Here is a 14,714-nt window from a genome sequence, read left to right as displayed (position 1 = left end):
TTTTCAAAGCTCTCCAGGTGTTTATAATGCTCACTGAAAATTTCTGACCCAGAAATCTGCCTTGTGATTTCGTTGCACAATCACTGCCTGTGTAGTCTGTCAGTCTTTGACAGGACCAGGAGCTCCTAGGATGAAGGGAGGTGTGTCGTTACCCATTGTGTTGATCCCCCCAGCCACCAAATGACAAATCCCTTAGAAGGTGGTGACCAAATCAGAAAAGGGAGGGCCCCCAAGGTTGGAGCTTGGCATCTCTAGGCTGGTTTGCCTTTTGCTTTGGTTCTAACAGAGATGAAGGGGCCCCTGTAGGAAAAGTAAAATTGTTTTTGCCTGTCCAGCAGAGAGGGGTAGGTTGGAAGCCACACCAGGCACTACCTTGGGAGGTAGAGCCTTAATGAGCTATGACAATCAGAAACTGAGACAGGCTGGAACCTGGGTCATGGGACCCTTTGCTATAATGCCTGCACCTGGACAAATGTCTCCTAAAGCAGTAAAATACAAAGAAACTATAACGGACTAAAAAATAACTATGTGCATGCACAATTGGGGCAAATTATAGACAACAAGATACAAAAAGACCAAAGACCCAACTGCCACTTCTAAAGAGCCAGAGCAAAAACTGGGTATCTGGAGTAACAGCAGGATACTCTGCATAACCCCTTATACAAAACACCACCAAAGGGGTGCAAACCACCTAAGCCACCCCCCAACCCAACCCCTAGACCCACCCTAACCCCACCCTATATAAGGAACTAGCTCACCCTCCCCTGGGAGTGAGCAAGCAAGGGAAAAATGTGACTTTTTTTCACTTCTTCCTGCTGTAGCAGGGAGCTGCCAATAAAGCCTTAGCCTGAATTTCTTACCCGGCCTCTTACCAACTTTTATTGATTAAGGGAGGCCAAAAACCCTGGCTGGTAACAAAAGCAACATTTTAATTTTCTTTTCTTTTCTTGGTTTATTTCCTTTTTGATATTCTTTAATTTTCAAAAAGTTTCTATGCTACAATTCTTGTCTGAGGATGTCTGGGCCTGGGCTCCTTGCCCTGCTCCAAGTTGGGAGCATTACATGTGGATGAGCAGGCCGGCCATGGTGGTAGCCTCTGGGATCACAGAAGCTGCTCAGAGGGATGGAACACTTGTGGCCCAGAGCTGGTGCCATCTGGTCAGTCTCCCCTCCCTTCACAGAGACTTCCCTCCCATCCTCTGCCCCCTTCTTGGGAGAGTTTTCTTAAGAAAAACCAACTATAATCCAAGGCTGAAGGAATGACATCCTCAATGGAGGCATGTGGAGGAGCAGAGGGCTTGAGGCTGCCTGAGTGACCAGCAGGTTTCACAGAGGAGGCAAAGGGAGCCCAACCTTGAAAGTGGAATATCAGTGAACACACACCAGACTTAGACAGTCAGCTCTCAGTAAGAACCATGACACAGACAATAATGACCCCCAGGAGAACTAAGGATAATCTGTTTTTTTTTGGGGGGGGGGGTTCATGGGAGTTTTGTTTTGGTAAAATTCACATAACATAAAATTCACCATCTTAAAATATACAAAGGATAATCTATTTTATACCCAAAGTACCAAGGCCCAAACCATCCTGAATAAAGAGAAATAAATGTATTCCAACACCTTCCACACACTCCCTAGTCACACAATTGGATTCACTGTTTCTAGTCCAAGCAGCCAGGAGATAGGGACAAGGAGTAGAAACCTGCTGGGTCTTCTCCCAAATGCTCCTCTCCAGGGCTGTCTTCTCAGTGCACAGGGGTGACTCTAGTTGTCCCCTATTAGCTGCTAGACCCTGCTTGTTTGGATCTTCCCTAAATTCACCAAGAACTCAACATCTTTCTATCCAATGCCCCGTTTGCTTAACATGAGCCAAAGTCACCTGGGTTCTTTACACCATGAAAACTTTCACTAACACAGTCCTTCAGAACCCAGCCTCACCAGGAATCCATGACTCAAATGGGGTCTGGAAGAGATGGTATGGAGAGCTTTCAGCGAAGGCATATGAACATATTCCAAACCACTGGGTGGGAACTCATGTTATAAAGGAAACCTATTTCCTAAGATAGAATTTACTAATTTTTTTTCTTACCTTCTCTCTAACCCCTTACATCACAACCCACATATCAGCTGGTTCAGGGCTTTATGTAACTTGATGTTAGCCATGTTGAAAGTTAACACAATTTGGCATTTGGTAATCATGTGGGTCATGTTCCCCAGGTGGTAATTATGTGGGCTGTGTTCTGTACAACCACCTAATAAATGCCCAGATGACTATTTTGGCGACCAGCGATTAGGTGGCCCAGAATCATCCTTTAATCTACCAAGCAGAACGTTCTAAGGTAGAAGCCTACAAAATGGGAAATTACTGAGCTGTCCTCCACATTCCTTTGGCTGAAGGCAGGGAATCCTGGGCATCCCTGGACAAGGTGACTTGTGGCACACTCCCTTATTGTTTAAAAAGAGCTGTAATTATTTCAGTGTTGCTAGAATGAGGGACTACATGATACAACACTACAGGACTTTCATGCGGGATATTCAAGAGCAACATCCATGAGCTCTGCTCGGGTTCCAAAGGGCGCAGAGGCCTTTCTCCTCAGGGTTCTAGTACATACTCTAGGTGTATGGAACAGTGGAATGTAATGGTTAAAAGCATGGTCACTGAAGCCAGATTACCTGGGTTCAGTGACCATGTTACCTTGAGCAAGGTACCTAACCTCTCCTTATCTGTAAAATGGAACCCATGATAGGACCTACTTCATAGTTCGTAGGGTTGTTGTGATAATTAAATATTAACTCATTTAATACAAGTGAAGTATTTGGGCTAGTTCCTGGCACTCAGGAAGCAGTTAACAAGGAAGAGCTATTCTTATCTTGTGCCTGGGTAGGATCGGAAAGAAGAGAAAACCTGAGAAATGAGGACAGCCCACAGTGTGACCAACTTCTTACCACATATCTGAATTTGAGAGTTGCCTCATCACCTCATTCAACAGTCACTCAAAAAATATTTACTGAGCACCAACCACAGTGGAAGGTCATCTGATGCAAGGGTGGTGACAGGACAGTGGGGGGGGGCAGTTAGGTTCTTGTTTAGGGTACGTGGTTTAGTTCACCTAGGTTAAATGGGATCCCATTGTAATGCTGGCTGTAAAATAGTGAGCAGGACAACAGAGGCCCTGACCTCGGGAACGTTTTTGATCAAGTAGAAGGGACAGATTTTTAAACAACTGACCCACATAAAAATATAACAAGCTGTGTCATACTTTACAAAAGAAAAATACAGGGTGCTAAAAGGTGTATGTACCTCAGAGAAGGAGGGAATGCCATGGAAAGTCATGAGACCTGAGGATAAACAGAAGAGATCCAAACAGGATCAAGAAAAAGTATTCCAGGCAGAAAGCACATGCAGAGGCCCCAGAGCAGGAAAGAACTTGTGTTCGAGGAGCTGAAAGAGGGGCCATTATGTAAGGGGAGAGAGAGAGAGAAGGGTATAAGAGGAGGCAAGATTGCTGGCAGACCAATATTATATCGTGTGAAGGAAGAATGTGGTTCTTATCTCCTCCTCAAATTCTGTCCACCACATCTTCTAGTTACTTCATATTGACAGATGGAAACTGAAATTATTTTAACAAATCAAGAAAAGGCATTTAAGCTGCTTACTTACGTAGGACAGCAGCTTAAAAAAATCTCTGCTCATGCACTGGGTATTTCTTCAGAGGGTAGCTTGGTCTTTCAAGGATATAATTTACTTCAGAGATGGAGTCTTCCTAGGTACAACAAAAACAAATCCAGCAATCAGATTACTCATAATATAATCTAGACCAATGATATCCAGATGTGTAGTTTTGCATTTTAAAGGCCTATGAATCCCATATACACCATATGTATTCTGTTCATGATACATGTGTGTAGGTAGATACTATTTCTTTTTTTCCTCCCTCTTTCGTTCCTTCCTTCCTTCCCTTCCTTCTTTTTCTCTCCCTTTCTTTCTTTCTTTCCTCTCTCTTCCTTTCTTCTTTCTTTCCTCTCTCTTCCTTTCTTCTTTCTTTCCTCTCTCTTCCTTTCTTCTTTCTTTCCTCTCTCTTCCTCACTCCCACTCTCCCTTCCTCCTCCCTCCCTTCCTTTCTTTTTACATTTTACAGGGATTCCCTTACTGAAACGATTGAGAATTAACAAAGTAAAGCAAATGACTTTGCAGAGTGGCAATAAGGTAATTCACCATCCTGGTGACGAGAGTAATCAATATTCGTTTTTAAGTATGATCCTACAAATCTAAGATATGCCAGCATTTAAAAGTCACGATGACCAATTCAACTACAAAGCATGGTGAAATCCAACCACGAGGGGTCACTGTTAACCTTCCATTTGAATTATTTTGAACTGCTGATAGGTCACAGCTAACAGCTGCACATCTTCGGTAGACAAAGTACTGGGTATGTGTTTCTATGGGTCAGAAACACTCCCCTCGCCCCCATAAAAGTCAAACAGTCAAAACACATCAGTATGACTGGGTCACTTTTCTGTACAGCAGAAGTAGACACAACACTGTAAATCAACTATAATTTTTAAAAACCTTATTAACTTTATGGAAAACTTTCTTCCATGTTCAGAGCTCACACAGACCACACACTTCCCTAGATTCTTCCCTGGACTGGGATTCCTGTCCAGAGAGGAAGGGAATGATCTTTGAGCCGATCAGACGCTCTTTCCTAAGTGCTTTGAAAGGACCATGCTCCCTCCTGCTGAAAGAACTTTGCTAGCTCCACTCTCTGCTCTGAAGTAGCTGCTACTCATCGCTCATATTGAAACTCCATTATCTCCTCCTTCCTGACCTGACTGCCAACTAAGTCAAATACTCCCTTTCATATACTCTCAGGATACCATGTACCTGCCTTGATGAGTGGCACAATTTTACATTTATTTTTGTGGTTACTTGATTAATGTCTGCCTCCTCCACTAGACCTTAAGACCCAGTTCCTATATTACTTCGTCAGCAGAGATCTAATTTCATCAGAAGCTCTGACCTTGCTCAGGTGTTGCTGAGCTCTGTGCGATGTCAAAAGGCTGCAAACCCTTTCATGGATCTTCTTCCCTGTGGACAGGGACCCAGGGTGGAACCTGCTCAACAGAGTAAACAGGGTGAAGTATTATGAAGCTGATAAAAAGGATACTTAGAGTACATAACAGTAAGGGTTGATATTTATAACTTAATAGTGAGAAAAAAGCAACAACATGCAAAATAGTGTACATAGGATGATTTCAATGTCTTTATTAAACCTATGCATAGGAAAAACATTGGAAATAAAAACAATGAAGATGCTAAAAATGCTCTGCATCTGAGTGTTTGATTCTTTTCTTGTTGGTACTTTACTCTGTATTTTTAAATAGTTCTCTAAAGAGCAAATTTTGCTTTAACATTCAAAAATTTAATCCAAAAAACAAAATTTTTTTTTTCCTTTTGAGCCACCTCATAGCATATGCAGTTCCAAGGCCAGGGATCAGATCTCAGCGACAGCTACAACCTAAGCCACAGCTGTGGCAACAATGGATCCTTAACCCACTGAGCAAGGCCAGGGATCAAACTTGCATCCTCATGGATACTAGTTCCCACGATGGGAACTCCCCGCAAATTTTTAATACAATTTTTTTTTTTTTTTTTTTTTTTTGCTTTTTTAAAGAGCCACAAGTGTGGCATATAAAAGTTCCCAAGGTAGGGGTTGAATCAGAGCTGCAACTGCTGGCCTATGCCACAGTCACAGCAATGCCAGATCCAAGTTGTGTCTGCAACCTACACTGCAGGTCACGGCAACAATGGATCCTTAATGCACTGAGCGTGGCAGGGATCGAACCTGTGTCTTCGTGGATACTAGTCTGGTTCGTTACCATTGAGCCACAATGGGAACTCCTTAATACAAAATTTAATCCCAACTGTTTTCCACCATGAGGATTTTAGATCTCACTTACTTTAGGCCACCTAGACCCAAACTTAACCACAGGTCTTACAGTGTTTTTCAATTCCGCAAATATGAAGAATTTTCTCCCTTCCACGCACATTTCCCAGCACTGCTCTCTCAGCCTAGAATGCTGCCACCCTAAACCCCATCCCTACTCGTGTGAACTCCTATTCACCCTTCAGAGTTCGGTTCAGTTATTGATTTTTTAGGACAGTCCTTCTTGAGCACCCTCCTGTAGAGTAATAAACAAAATAGGCTTCCTTATTTTATGCTCTTGGAGTCCATTCACCCATCATATGGAGGAGCAGAAGCTGGTGACTACCAGAAATCCTTGAGCTTGTCTTACAGAAGATAAGGAAATAGCTTGTTAAAAACCCCTCTGCTTGCAAACTGTGTTTACTGATTAAGCTTGCTTTACTTTTTAAATTTTTGGGTTTTTCCCTTCTTTAATTGTGTATCTTCCAAGCTTCACACAGCCTAGTGCAATATATCTCGACACTTTAATCACCCCTATAGATAAGAGACAAGGTCACTATAGTAATGGGAGCTTGTTTCCAAGAACTTGGGAGTTGGCTCCTGTCCAGTTTAAGGTGGCTAAGACTGGCTGGGACCACTGACCCTAACACTGGGTCTGCATAGGTGTCCAATAAATAATTTTTTAACACAGAAGATCAAAAACTCTACCCTCAGATCATGCTAAATAACTCCATGTTTGAACATGCCTCCTACAAAGAAGCATGTAACCTGTATATACCTGTGCAAAGAACAGATTACTTCACTTTTTCCCTACCTCCAATCACCTTTCCCCATGCCTAAGACAGCCCTGCTTCTTTACCCCATAAATATCTCAAGCCTCTTGCCTTTGGGGAGGTCGATCTGAGACTTGTCCTGTCTCACTTGGCTGTCTTGTGAATAAACTCTTTCTCTGCCACAGACCTCAGCATCTCAGCATTTGGCTTGCTGTGCATAGAGCAAACGAATCTGGTTCAGTAATAGTAATATCTAGAGTTCCAGGGCCTACCTCGGTGATCACACTGAGATCAATGGGAAATAGATTCTTCCTCAAGGATAGAAAGGGATATCCTTCATTCAGAACAGTTGCCCTAACAATATTATCTTTGGTGCCACTTCCCTGGAGGTTAAGGTGACCAACTATCTAGGACGGTCTTGGGCAAACCAGATGGTCTTTGTGTGTACATGTTATTCTTTGTCACTGATCATTGCCTTATTTACAAATTCACAGTCCAATTATTTCCAAACTTATCAGTTTAGAGTGACTTTGGGCACATAGAATTTGCTGACCCATCATAGATAAGTGATTAAATCTCTGATCTGCAGCCAGAGTCATCATTCTACCATCAACTGTGCAAATTCCTGTGACTGAACTTGCAAAAGCTTCCCACTGCTTTCCAACTGAGCCTAAATTCCTTAGCTTGGTTTCCACAAGCTCTCTCAGACTCTCAGCCTTGGCCGCCACTATTTCCCCAAGGCTGTTCTAATTTCTAGAAGCTGACAGCACCCTTTGCCTTCCCACCTCCCATCCCTCCCCTGCATTAACCCTATCACAATCCAATCCCCCCTCCCTCCAGACCCACATGAAAATGCCACCTCCTCCATGAAACATTCTAGAGTACCCTCCTTCTCCTTTACACTCTGAGAGCATTTGGTCTGTACTGTTCTCAAAGTTCTGCCTTGTAGAAAGCTGTCGGTGTAAATTTTTTTTTTTTTTTTTTTTTTTACATCCTCTGCTAGGCTGCAAGTTCTCATAGATCAGTAGAAATGTTTTAAATGTTAGCCTTTCTACTCTGGGTCTAGCAGATTGACTATTAATCGTGTTTACCTCCTGAAGCACTTTTCCCCCCTTGCGTCAGCAAATATTTATTGAACGTCTACGAAGTCCATGAATTGGTAACTGATTGTTAATGTGTCTTTTTTTTAACTGAGGTATAAGTGACAAAGCACTCTTTTAACCACAGTGATTCTACACTCCCCTCCACATACCCAGTTCTAATCCCAAGGATTCTGATTCAATACAAGTCGATATGAAGCAATTCTTTAGTGACCCAGAGTTTATCCTGCTGCATAAAGATACTTAGGAAAAACTGTTTGATGAATGCATAAACCATGTAACAATATATATGAACCCAAGCCACAGCAATGACAAGGCCAAATCCTTAACCACTAGGCCACCAGGGAACTCCAAATTGTCACTTTCTTAGTCTACCTCAAACTTAACAGAATTCCTATTAAAATTTCAGCACCACTTTTATTCTGGTATATTTACTACAAATCCCTTTGTGAGCAATTGTGTGATTTGATATTGAGATTTCTCCTCTTATTCTCATCATTACCAATGCAGAGAAAACCAGACTATCCTTCATTCAAAACAACTATCTTAAAAATATTATCTTTGGTGCTACTCCTTTGGAGTTAAAGCATCTAAGTGTCTTGGGGTTTGTGGGGGGTGGGGGGCAATAATATAAACCAGCCAACAAACCATATAAAAGAGAAAGAAAATATATCCATACATTAATAATGTTTATCTCCAAAAAGACAACCTATGGAATGGGAGAAAATAGTTTCAAAAGATGCAACTGACAAGGGCTTAATTTCTAGAATATGCAAACAACTTATTCAACACAACAGCAAAAAATAAAAAACCCAATGGAAAAATGGGCAAAAGACCCGAATAGATATTTCTCCAAAAAAGATATACAGATGGCCAAGAAGCACATAAAAAAAAGTTCAACATCACTTATTATTAGAGAAATGCAAATCAAAACTACTATGAGGTACCACCTCATACCTCACACTTGTCAGAATGGCCATCATTAACAAGTAAACAAATAACAAATGCTGGAGAGGGTAGGGAGAAAAGAGAACCTTCCTACACTGTTGGTGGGAATGTAAATTGGTACAACTACTATGGAAAACAGTATGGAGGTACCTCAGAAAACAAAATATAGAACTACCGTTATAATCCAGCAATTCCACTCTTGGGCATATATCCGGATAAAACTTTCCTTGAAAAAGATACATGCACCTGTATGTTCATTGCAGCACTATTTATTATAGCCAAGACATGAAAACAACCTAAATGTCCACTAACAGATGAATGGATTAAGAAGACATGGTATACATATACAATGGAATACTACTCAGCCATAAAAAGAGCAAAATAATGCCATTTGCAGCAACATGGATGGAACTAGAGACTCATACTAAGTGAAGTGAGTTAGAAAGAGAAAGACAAAAACCCCATGATATCACTTATATCTGGGATCTAATATATGCCACAAATGAACCTTTCCACAGAAAAGAAACTCACGGACTTGGAGGACAGACCTGTGGTTGCCAAGGGGGAGTGGGAGGGAGTCTGGAGTTAATGGATGCAAACTATTGCATTTGGAGTGGATAAGCAATGAGATGCTGCTGTATAGCACAGGGAACTATATCCAGTCACTTGTGGTGGAGCATGGTGGAGGATAATGTGAGAAAAAGAATATATATATATATATATATATACACGTATATATATATACACGTGTATATATATATATGTATATATGTATATATACGTATATATATATATATATGACTGGGTCACTTTGCTCTACAGTAGAAATTGATAGAACACTAAATCAACTACAATGGAAAAAATAAAAATCATTGAAAAAAATAAAAAAATAATGTGTATCTCTGGGTGGCAAGACTATGGGTGATTTTTTCCACTCCTTTTTATTTTTCTGTAATTTCCAAAATTTTGATAGTGAGCTCTTTTATACTGGTGAAATCAAAAGACTGTTTTAAAATTTATGACAGATAATAATGGATAAAAAATAGTATCTGTGCCAAATTAGCTGCCTATCCCATTTTCAACAAACATTCTGAGATATGCTTTCCAGAGGTAAGAGAAAAGTCTCAATTCCTACTTTTGGGATTATTTTTCAAGGAACAGTAGTATTTCCTATCAAGGTGTCCCCAGCTGAATATTCCTAAGGAAGCAAACTGATGAAGTGACCTGACCTTACTCCAGCCAGACCACAAGGCACTCTTCAAGCAAAGACATAGGTGCTTGCTGCTGACCTTTCTTGGAGAAGGGGCTGATCCAGAAGAGGTCTGGGAGATCTGGAGTGCTGGGAAGTGGCAAGTGAAGTCTCCCAGTGGAAATCGGCATCCCCTTGGTTACTGTAACTGGGCAAGGGCTTTCCAAATTTACTTGAATCTAAAGATGATGGTGATTCACTCCTTAAAACAATTCGTTCATCTGGCTCTTTGACAACCTGAGTGACAATGTGCATTAATCTTTAGTTTCAGTTTTTGGTTTTGTTTGCATAATTTAGAGCTGGGGGTAGGATGGGACAAGGAAGAGAACTGGGGGCAAGATGATAGAATACCCACCCTGGGGTTCTCCTGCAAATAAAGGAAGGGGAGTAGAAAAGACTAAAGACAAAATGCTCAGAAGTCAAGGTCAAGGAAAGAACCAAAATTCTGTACATCTGGTGTATATTAACAAGCCAAAATAAACTGATGCTCTGAACTTTAATTTGTGAGGATTGAGGATTATTGAGTTTGCAAAAGATATAAATTTTTAAACAAAATATTTAAATTCTATGGCAAAGAAAGCACAATACATTCTATTTTCTTTGCACATATCTATTCTCATGTTGTAATGCAGAAGTTTGCACCATCACCTGAACAAACCAATCAAACTTCAGGAACAAATGATTTACCACTTCTTTATAAAAGTATTCAATTAGAGAAAAAGCAACAAAAATCCTTACTAATAAAGTAGGTATTTGGCCTACATACATCCTCACTGGTGATTCATTGCACAGATGAAAAGAATTTATGTGAGGGGAACAAAACAAGTTAAAACAAAGAAACTCAACTTAAACTCTAGCAATTCCATAAGCCGCAATGGCTAGAAATATATTTTCCACCACTCATGGCAGAAAGCACAATAATTGACATTAGATAGCTGGAAATAAGTCATTTCACAAATGCTACTTCTAAAGTTACCTTTACGTTAGCTGCAAGGCTGTCAAGAGAAGAAGCTAGAAGAAAGAGGAAGAGGTATTTCAATGACTCATATTCTGTTATCCCGAAATCTGCTATTACAGTTATTCCACAGCAGTACAAAATATTATACAATGAATGAATTATTAAAGAACTTAAACGGTCCCTTGGAATTTACACCATGACTTTTAAGTCTCTCTGAAGACACAGCAATTCTATCTATGAGTTTTTCTGTCCTCTTGAGGTCAATTATGAGGTTATATTAATGACAGCACCTATGGATATAGGAAGGGTAAAAGAGAGTCTAAAGTGAAGCAATAAGTTCAGCAGTCCCTGAGCTGCTTGAAAAATTCCTATCGGCCCAGGTGCCCAGAGCCTAAAAGAAAGCCATGTGGCTCAATATAAAATTCAGGAGTTCCTGTCGTGGCGAAGCAGAAACAAATCTAACCAGGAACCATGAGGTTGCGGTTCAATCCCTGGACTTGCTCAGGTTAAGGATCTGGCATTGCCATGAGCTGCAGTGTAGGCTACAGATGCAGCTCGAATCTGATGTTGCTGTGGCTGTGATTGGACCCTTAGCCTGGGAACCTCCATATGCTGTGGGTGTGGCCCTAACAAGCAAAAATAAAATAAAATTAAATTAAATTAAAATAAAATAAAATAAAATAAAAATAAAAAATAAAATTCATACACTCTGCTGCTTCGGCCATTCCATATTTGCTTTACATAAAATCCTATTTAGGCAGAAACTCTTAAGTATACTTATCCAAGGTAGACACAAAAATGAATACATAGCAACTTGGAAAAACAACACAGCAAAGTGAAATTATTATGATTACCCTAAATAATCATAATAAGTAAGGAGACCTAATGCCAGAGAATGGTAAGAATTACCAGAAGTGAAGTAACAAGTATACACAGACAAAACCAAAACTAAATAGGATTTTTCCAGGTTAAAAAAACTACTTTTGAAATGAATATTTGCAAGGCCAGGCTAAGGTCACCGTGGCTTCCCCAGCATGACTGGGGCTTAGGTGGTGACAAGGAACTGAGGATTCCCCTATGCCACTGGCAAAGCGAAGGAACAAATAAAAATCGTCACATCCTCTGGGCAGGTACTAGGTGTGGGGCCATCCTGTCCCAGAAGCCCTCATCTTCTCAACTCCCAGCTGAGCGGGAATCAGCAATGCTAAGGGCCTTTTCAGCTATAGCCACAGACCTGCCCAGTTGCCTAGGAAGCCTCTTGCAACTAATTTTGAACACTCCTTTTCGGGGGGGGGGGGGGCTTGCCCCTGTTCCTCTGCTTCTCAAAGTATAGTCCATGAACCAGCAACATCGGTATCACCTGGAACTTGTTAGAAAAGCCGAATCCCAGGCCCCACCCCAGCCCTATGGAATTGGAAGCTGCAGGTTAACAAGGTGGTTCAAATGCACATTCAAGTTTGAGAAGCATTTCTTAGGTCTGGAAGAATGACCTGACACATGACTTAGGGAAAGGTCTGGCTTGGAAGCTACAGGGACTCCAAGGATCTGAGCCCAGAGATCTGAATGTCTTCACTAAATGTAGGTAGGCCAAATAACTTGGTGTGTGACCTGTACACATCCTATAACCTCTCTGGAACCTTAGTTCTCCACCTGAGAGGATTAAGAGACAAAGGCCAAGACCAATGTAATATATAAGTCCCACTGTAATTGAGCTAGCATTAAACCCAATGGTCCTCCCCAGGAAAGGACATTTACTGTTGCCTGATTTCACAGTAATGGGGAAGACAGTGCTGCTTTTATAGGACACCTGGGTGATTTTCAATCCAAAGGACTTAAATTAAATGTCAGAGGTGATGAAGCACTTTCTATTTCAAACCCTGTCTTTCTGTCCTTAGTTTGCTCTTGTAAAACAGTCACAGTGATCTAAGAACACTGGCTTGAGTTACCACAGAAGACTGTGCAGCCCCTTAAAAGTATAAACCTTTAAGCCTAAGATAGAAAACCCTGTTGACAGGATTGGTACAGGTCCCATCTTGACACTAAAAGTCCAGAGAATGTGCCACCACCAACCCTTTCCAACCTCAGAATCTTTATTAAGTTCAGGAATGGTTGAAATTCACTGCCATGACCTTCAGTATTGACATGGTTCACATATTTCAATCATAAAGTAAAGGTCTCCAAGTGGTTGCTTAACCCAGTGACTCTCAATGTGTAATCCAGGGACCTCCCAAGGGAGCCCCAAGTCCTTTCAGGAGTTTGACAAGGTCAAAACTGTTCTCCTAATAATAGTAAGACATGAGCTGTCTTCTTCACTACAATTATCTCATGAACATACAATAGAGTTTTCCAAAAGTTACAGACATTTCATGATTTCACCACTCTGATGGCTAATGGAATGTGTATTTGTGTATTCTTGTATTTTACAAATTTCTCAGTTTCAATTTCTAATGCTACAAATTGATAGATACCACCCACATACACAAAAGCTCTCTGAGGTCTTCAATAATACTGAAGAAAGCAAATGAGTCCTGAAACCTAAACGTTTGAGATCCCCTGCCTTAACCTCACTGCTTCAGAGAAAACTGGCTCCCCTCCTCACTGATCATGGAATCTTGTAAAGCAAATGTCTCATCTCCCAATCGCCACCAATCCCTGTTCTTTCCTAGCCAGATGAGTGGGGAGGCTCCTTCGTTAGCTATCAGTGGTGCCTTCGAAAGCAAACCCCAGCAGGACAAGATGCCCCCTGCTTTTCCAGCCAGGGAACAACCACAACCAGAGCACACTTGGTGACCCCACTACACAGAGCAGTCTCCTTCAACAGGAGGGGAACTCTGAAACAGACAGCTTTCTCAGCTGACTCTGCTCCTGTAAACTCCCTCCCTGGAAACTCCACAGAGGGTGGGGACCTGAGAATTAAGCCCTCCATTTCCAAAGAAACATATGATTCCTCAGAATGAAGGAAGACTTAGACATAGGGTGCACTTGTTCCCATAAAGAAACTGCCCAGAAGTAACAAGAAACTCGAGTACCTCTTCTCACTGGAAATGGAAAGTTTGAAAAGTTACATTTTCTTCTAGATTTCTGGGAATGATGCTCTGAACTGTTCTCACCAAAGGGCTTTGCACTATCCACCTGAAAGGAAAGAAATGAGATGAGCTCACTGTGCCTTGTATTAACCTTTCCTTGTTACCTATACTGCCTTTCTCCCCCTCAGCCAAGTCATTGCAGGTGAGAAAAGAGAAGGTTGGGAACAAATTAAATCAGAGTCTCCAAGTTTATGAAACGTTGTACCCAGTAGGGAAACCTGTCTGTCCCTACCATCACTGAGGCTGGAATATGAAGATATGGGCTAACACAGGACACAGATCATATTCTAACCACTGATAAGGCCCAGGCCCAGAAAAGAACAAGTGAAGTTTATTTCACTTTCTTTTAAAACAGGACACACTTTCATATTCCCTAAACAGTGTGAGCAATGCTGGCCTAGTTGGGGGTCTACCTGAAGACAAGAGATTATCACAAGGTGACATCTCCACCTTCCACATGCCCTTCCAGTCAGTGTCTATATCCTTGAAAAAAAATACTGGTGACTATTACTACTTGAGGTGACCATATTTTCCTGCACTGGATAACATGATCTTCGAACAGATCAATATACATGAAATAAGGACTATTCCAGAATATCTATGACACAGAGTTGCTAGATTTGTTTTTTAACCATGTTTATACTTCTGGTTGTTGTGTTGTTGTTGTTGCTGT

At 41.2% G+C, this 14,714-nt stretch overlaps 1 protein-coding gene across 15 annotated transcripts in view; it reads right to left on the bottom strand.

Annotated features, from left to right (window-relative positions):
• Positions 1-14,714, bottom strand: part of SPATA6L (spermatogenesis associated 6 like) — a 65,133-nt gene that overhangs the window by 2,722 nt on the left and 47,697 nt on the right. For 13 of the 15 annotated variants that reach the window (XR_002336112.1, XM_021064067.1, XM_021064045.1 and 10 more), the window contains 5 exons: positions 13,985-14,087; positions 10,974-11,008; positions 10,038-10,234; positions 5,022-5,115; positions 3,662-3,764 (listed from right to left, as the gene is read on the bottom strand). Coding sequence is in view for 14 of the 15 variants with exons in the window: in XM_021064067.1 (XP_020919726.1) it covers positions 3,675-3,764; positions 5,022-5,115; positions 10,038-10,234; positions 10,974-11,008; positions 13,985-14,087 (519 nt within the window). In the remaining variant the exon portion in view is untranslated. Of the gene's footprint in view, positions 1-3,658; positions 3,765-5,021; positions 5,116-10,037; positions 10,235-10,973; positions 11,009-13,984; positions 14,088-14,714 lie in introns of those variants that run through there. The other 2 variants (XM_021064069.1, XM_021064074.1) reach the window with 1 other exon arrangement.

Source organism: Sus scrofa, chromosome 1 (genome assembly GCF_000003025.6).
Source record: "Sus scrofa isolate TJ Tabasco breed Duroc chromosome 1, Sscrofa11.1, whole genome shotgun sequence".
Classification (NCBI taxonomy): domain Eukaryota; kingdom Metazoa; phylum Chordata; class Mammalia; order Artiodactyla; family Suidae; genus Sus; species Sus scrofa.
This window is presented reverse-complemented; position numbering and strand designations above follow the sequence as displayed.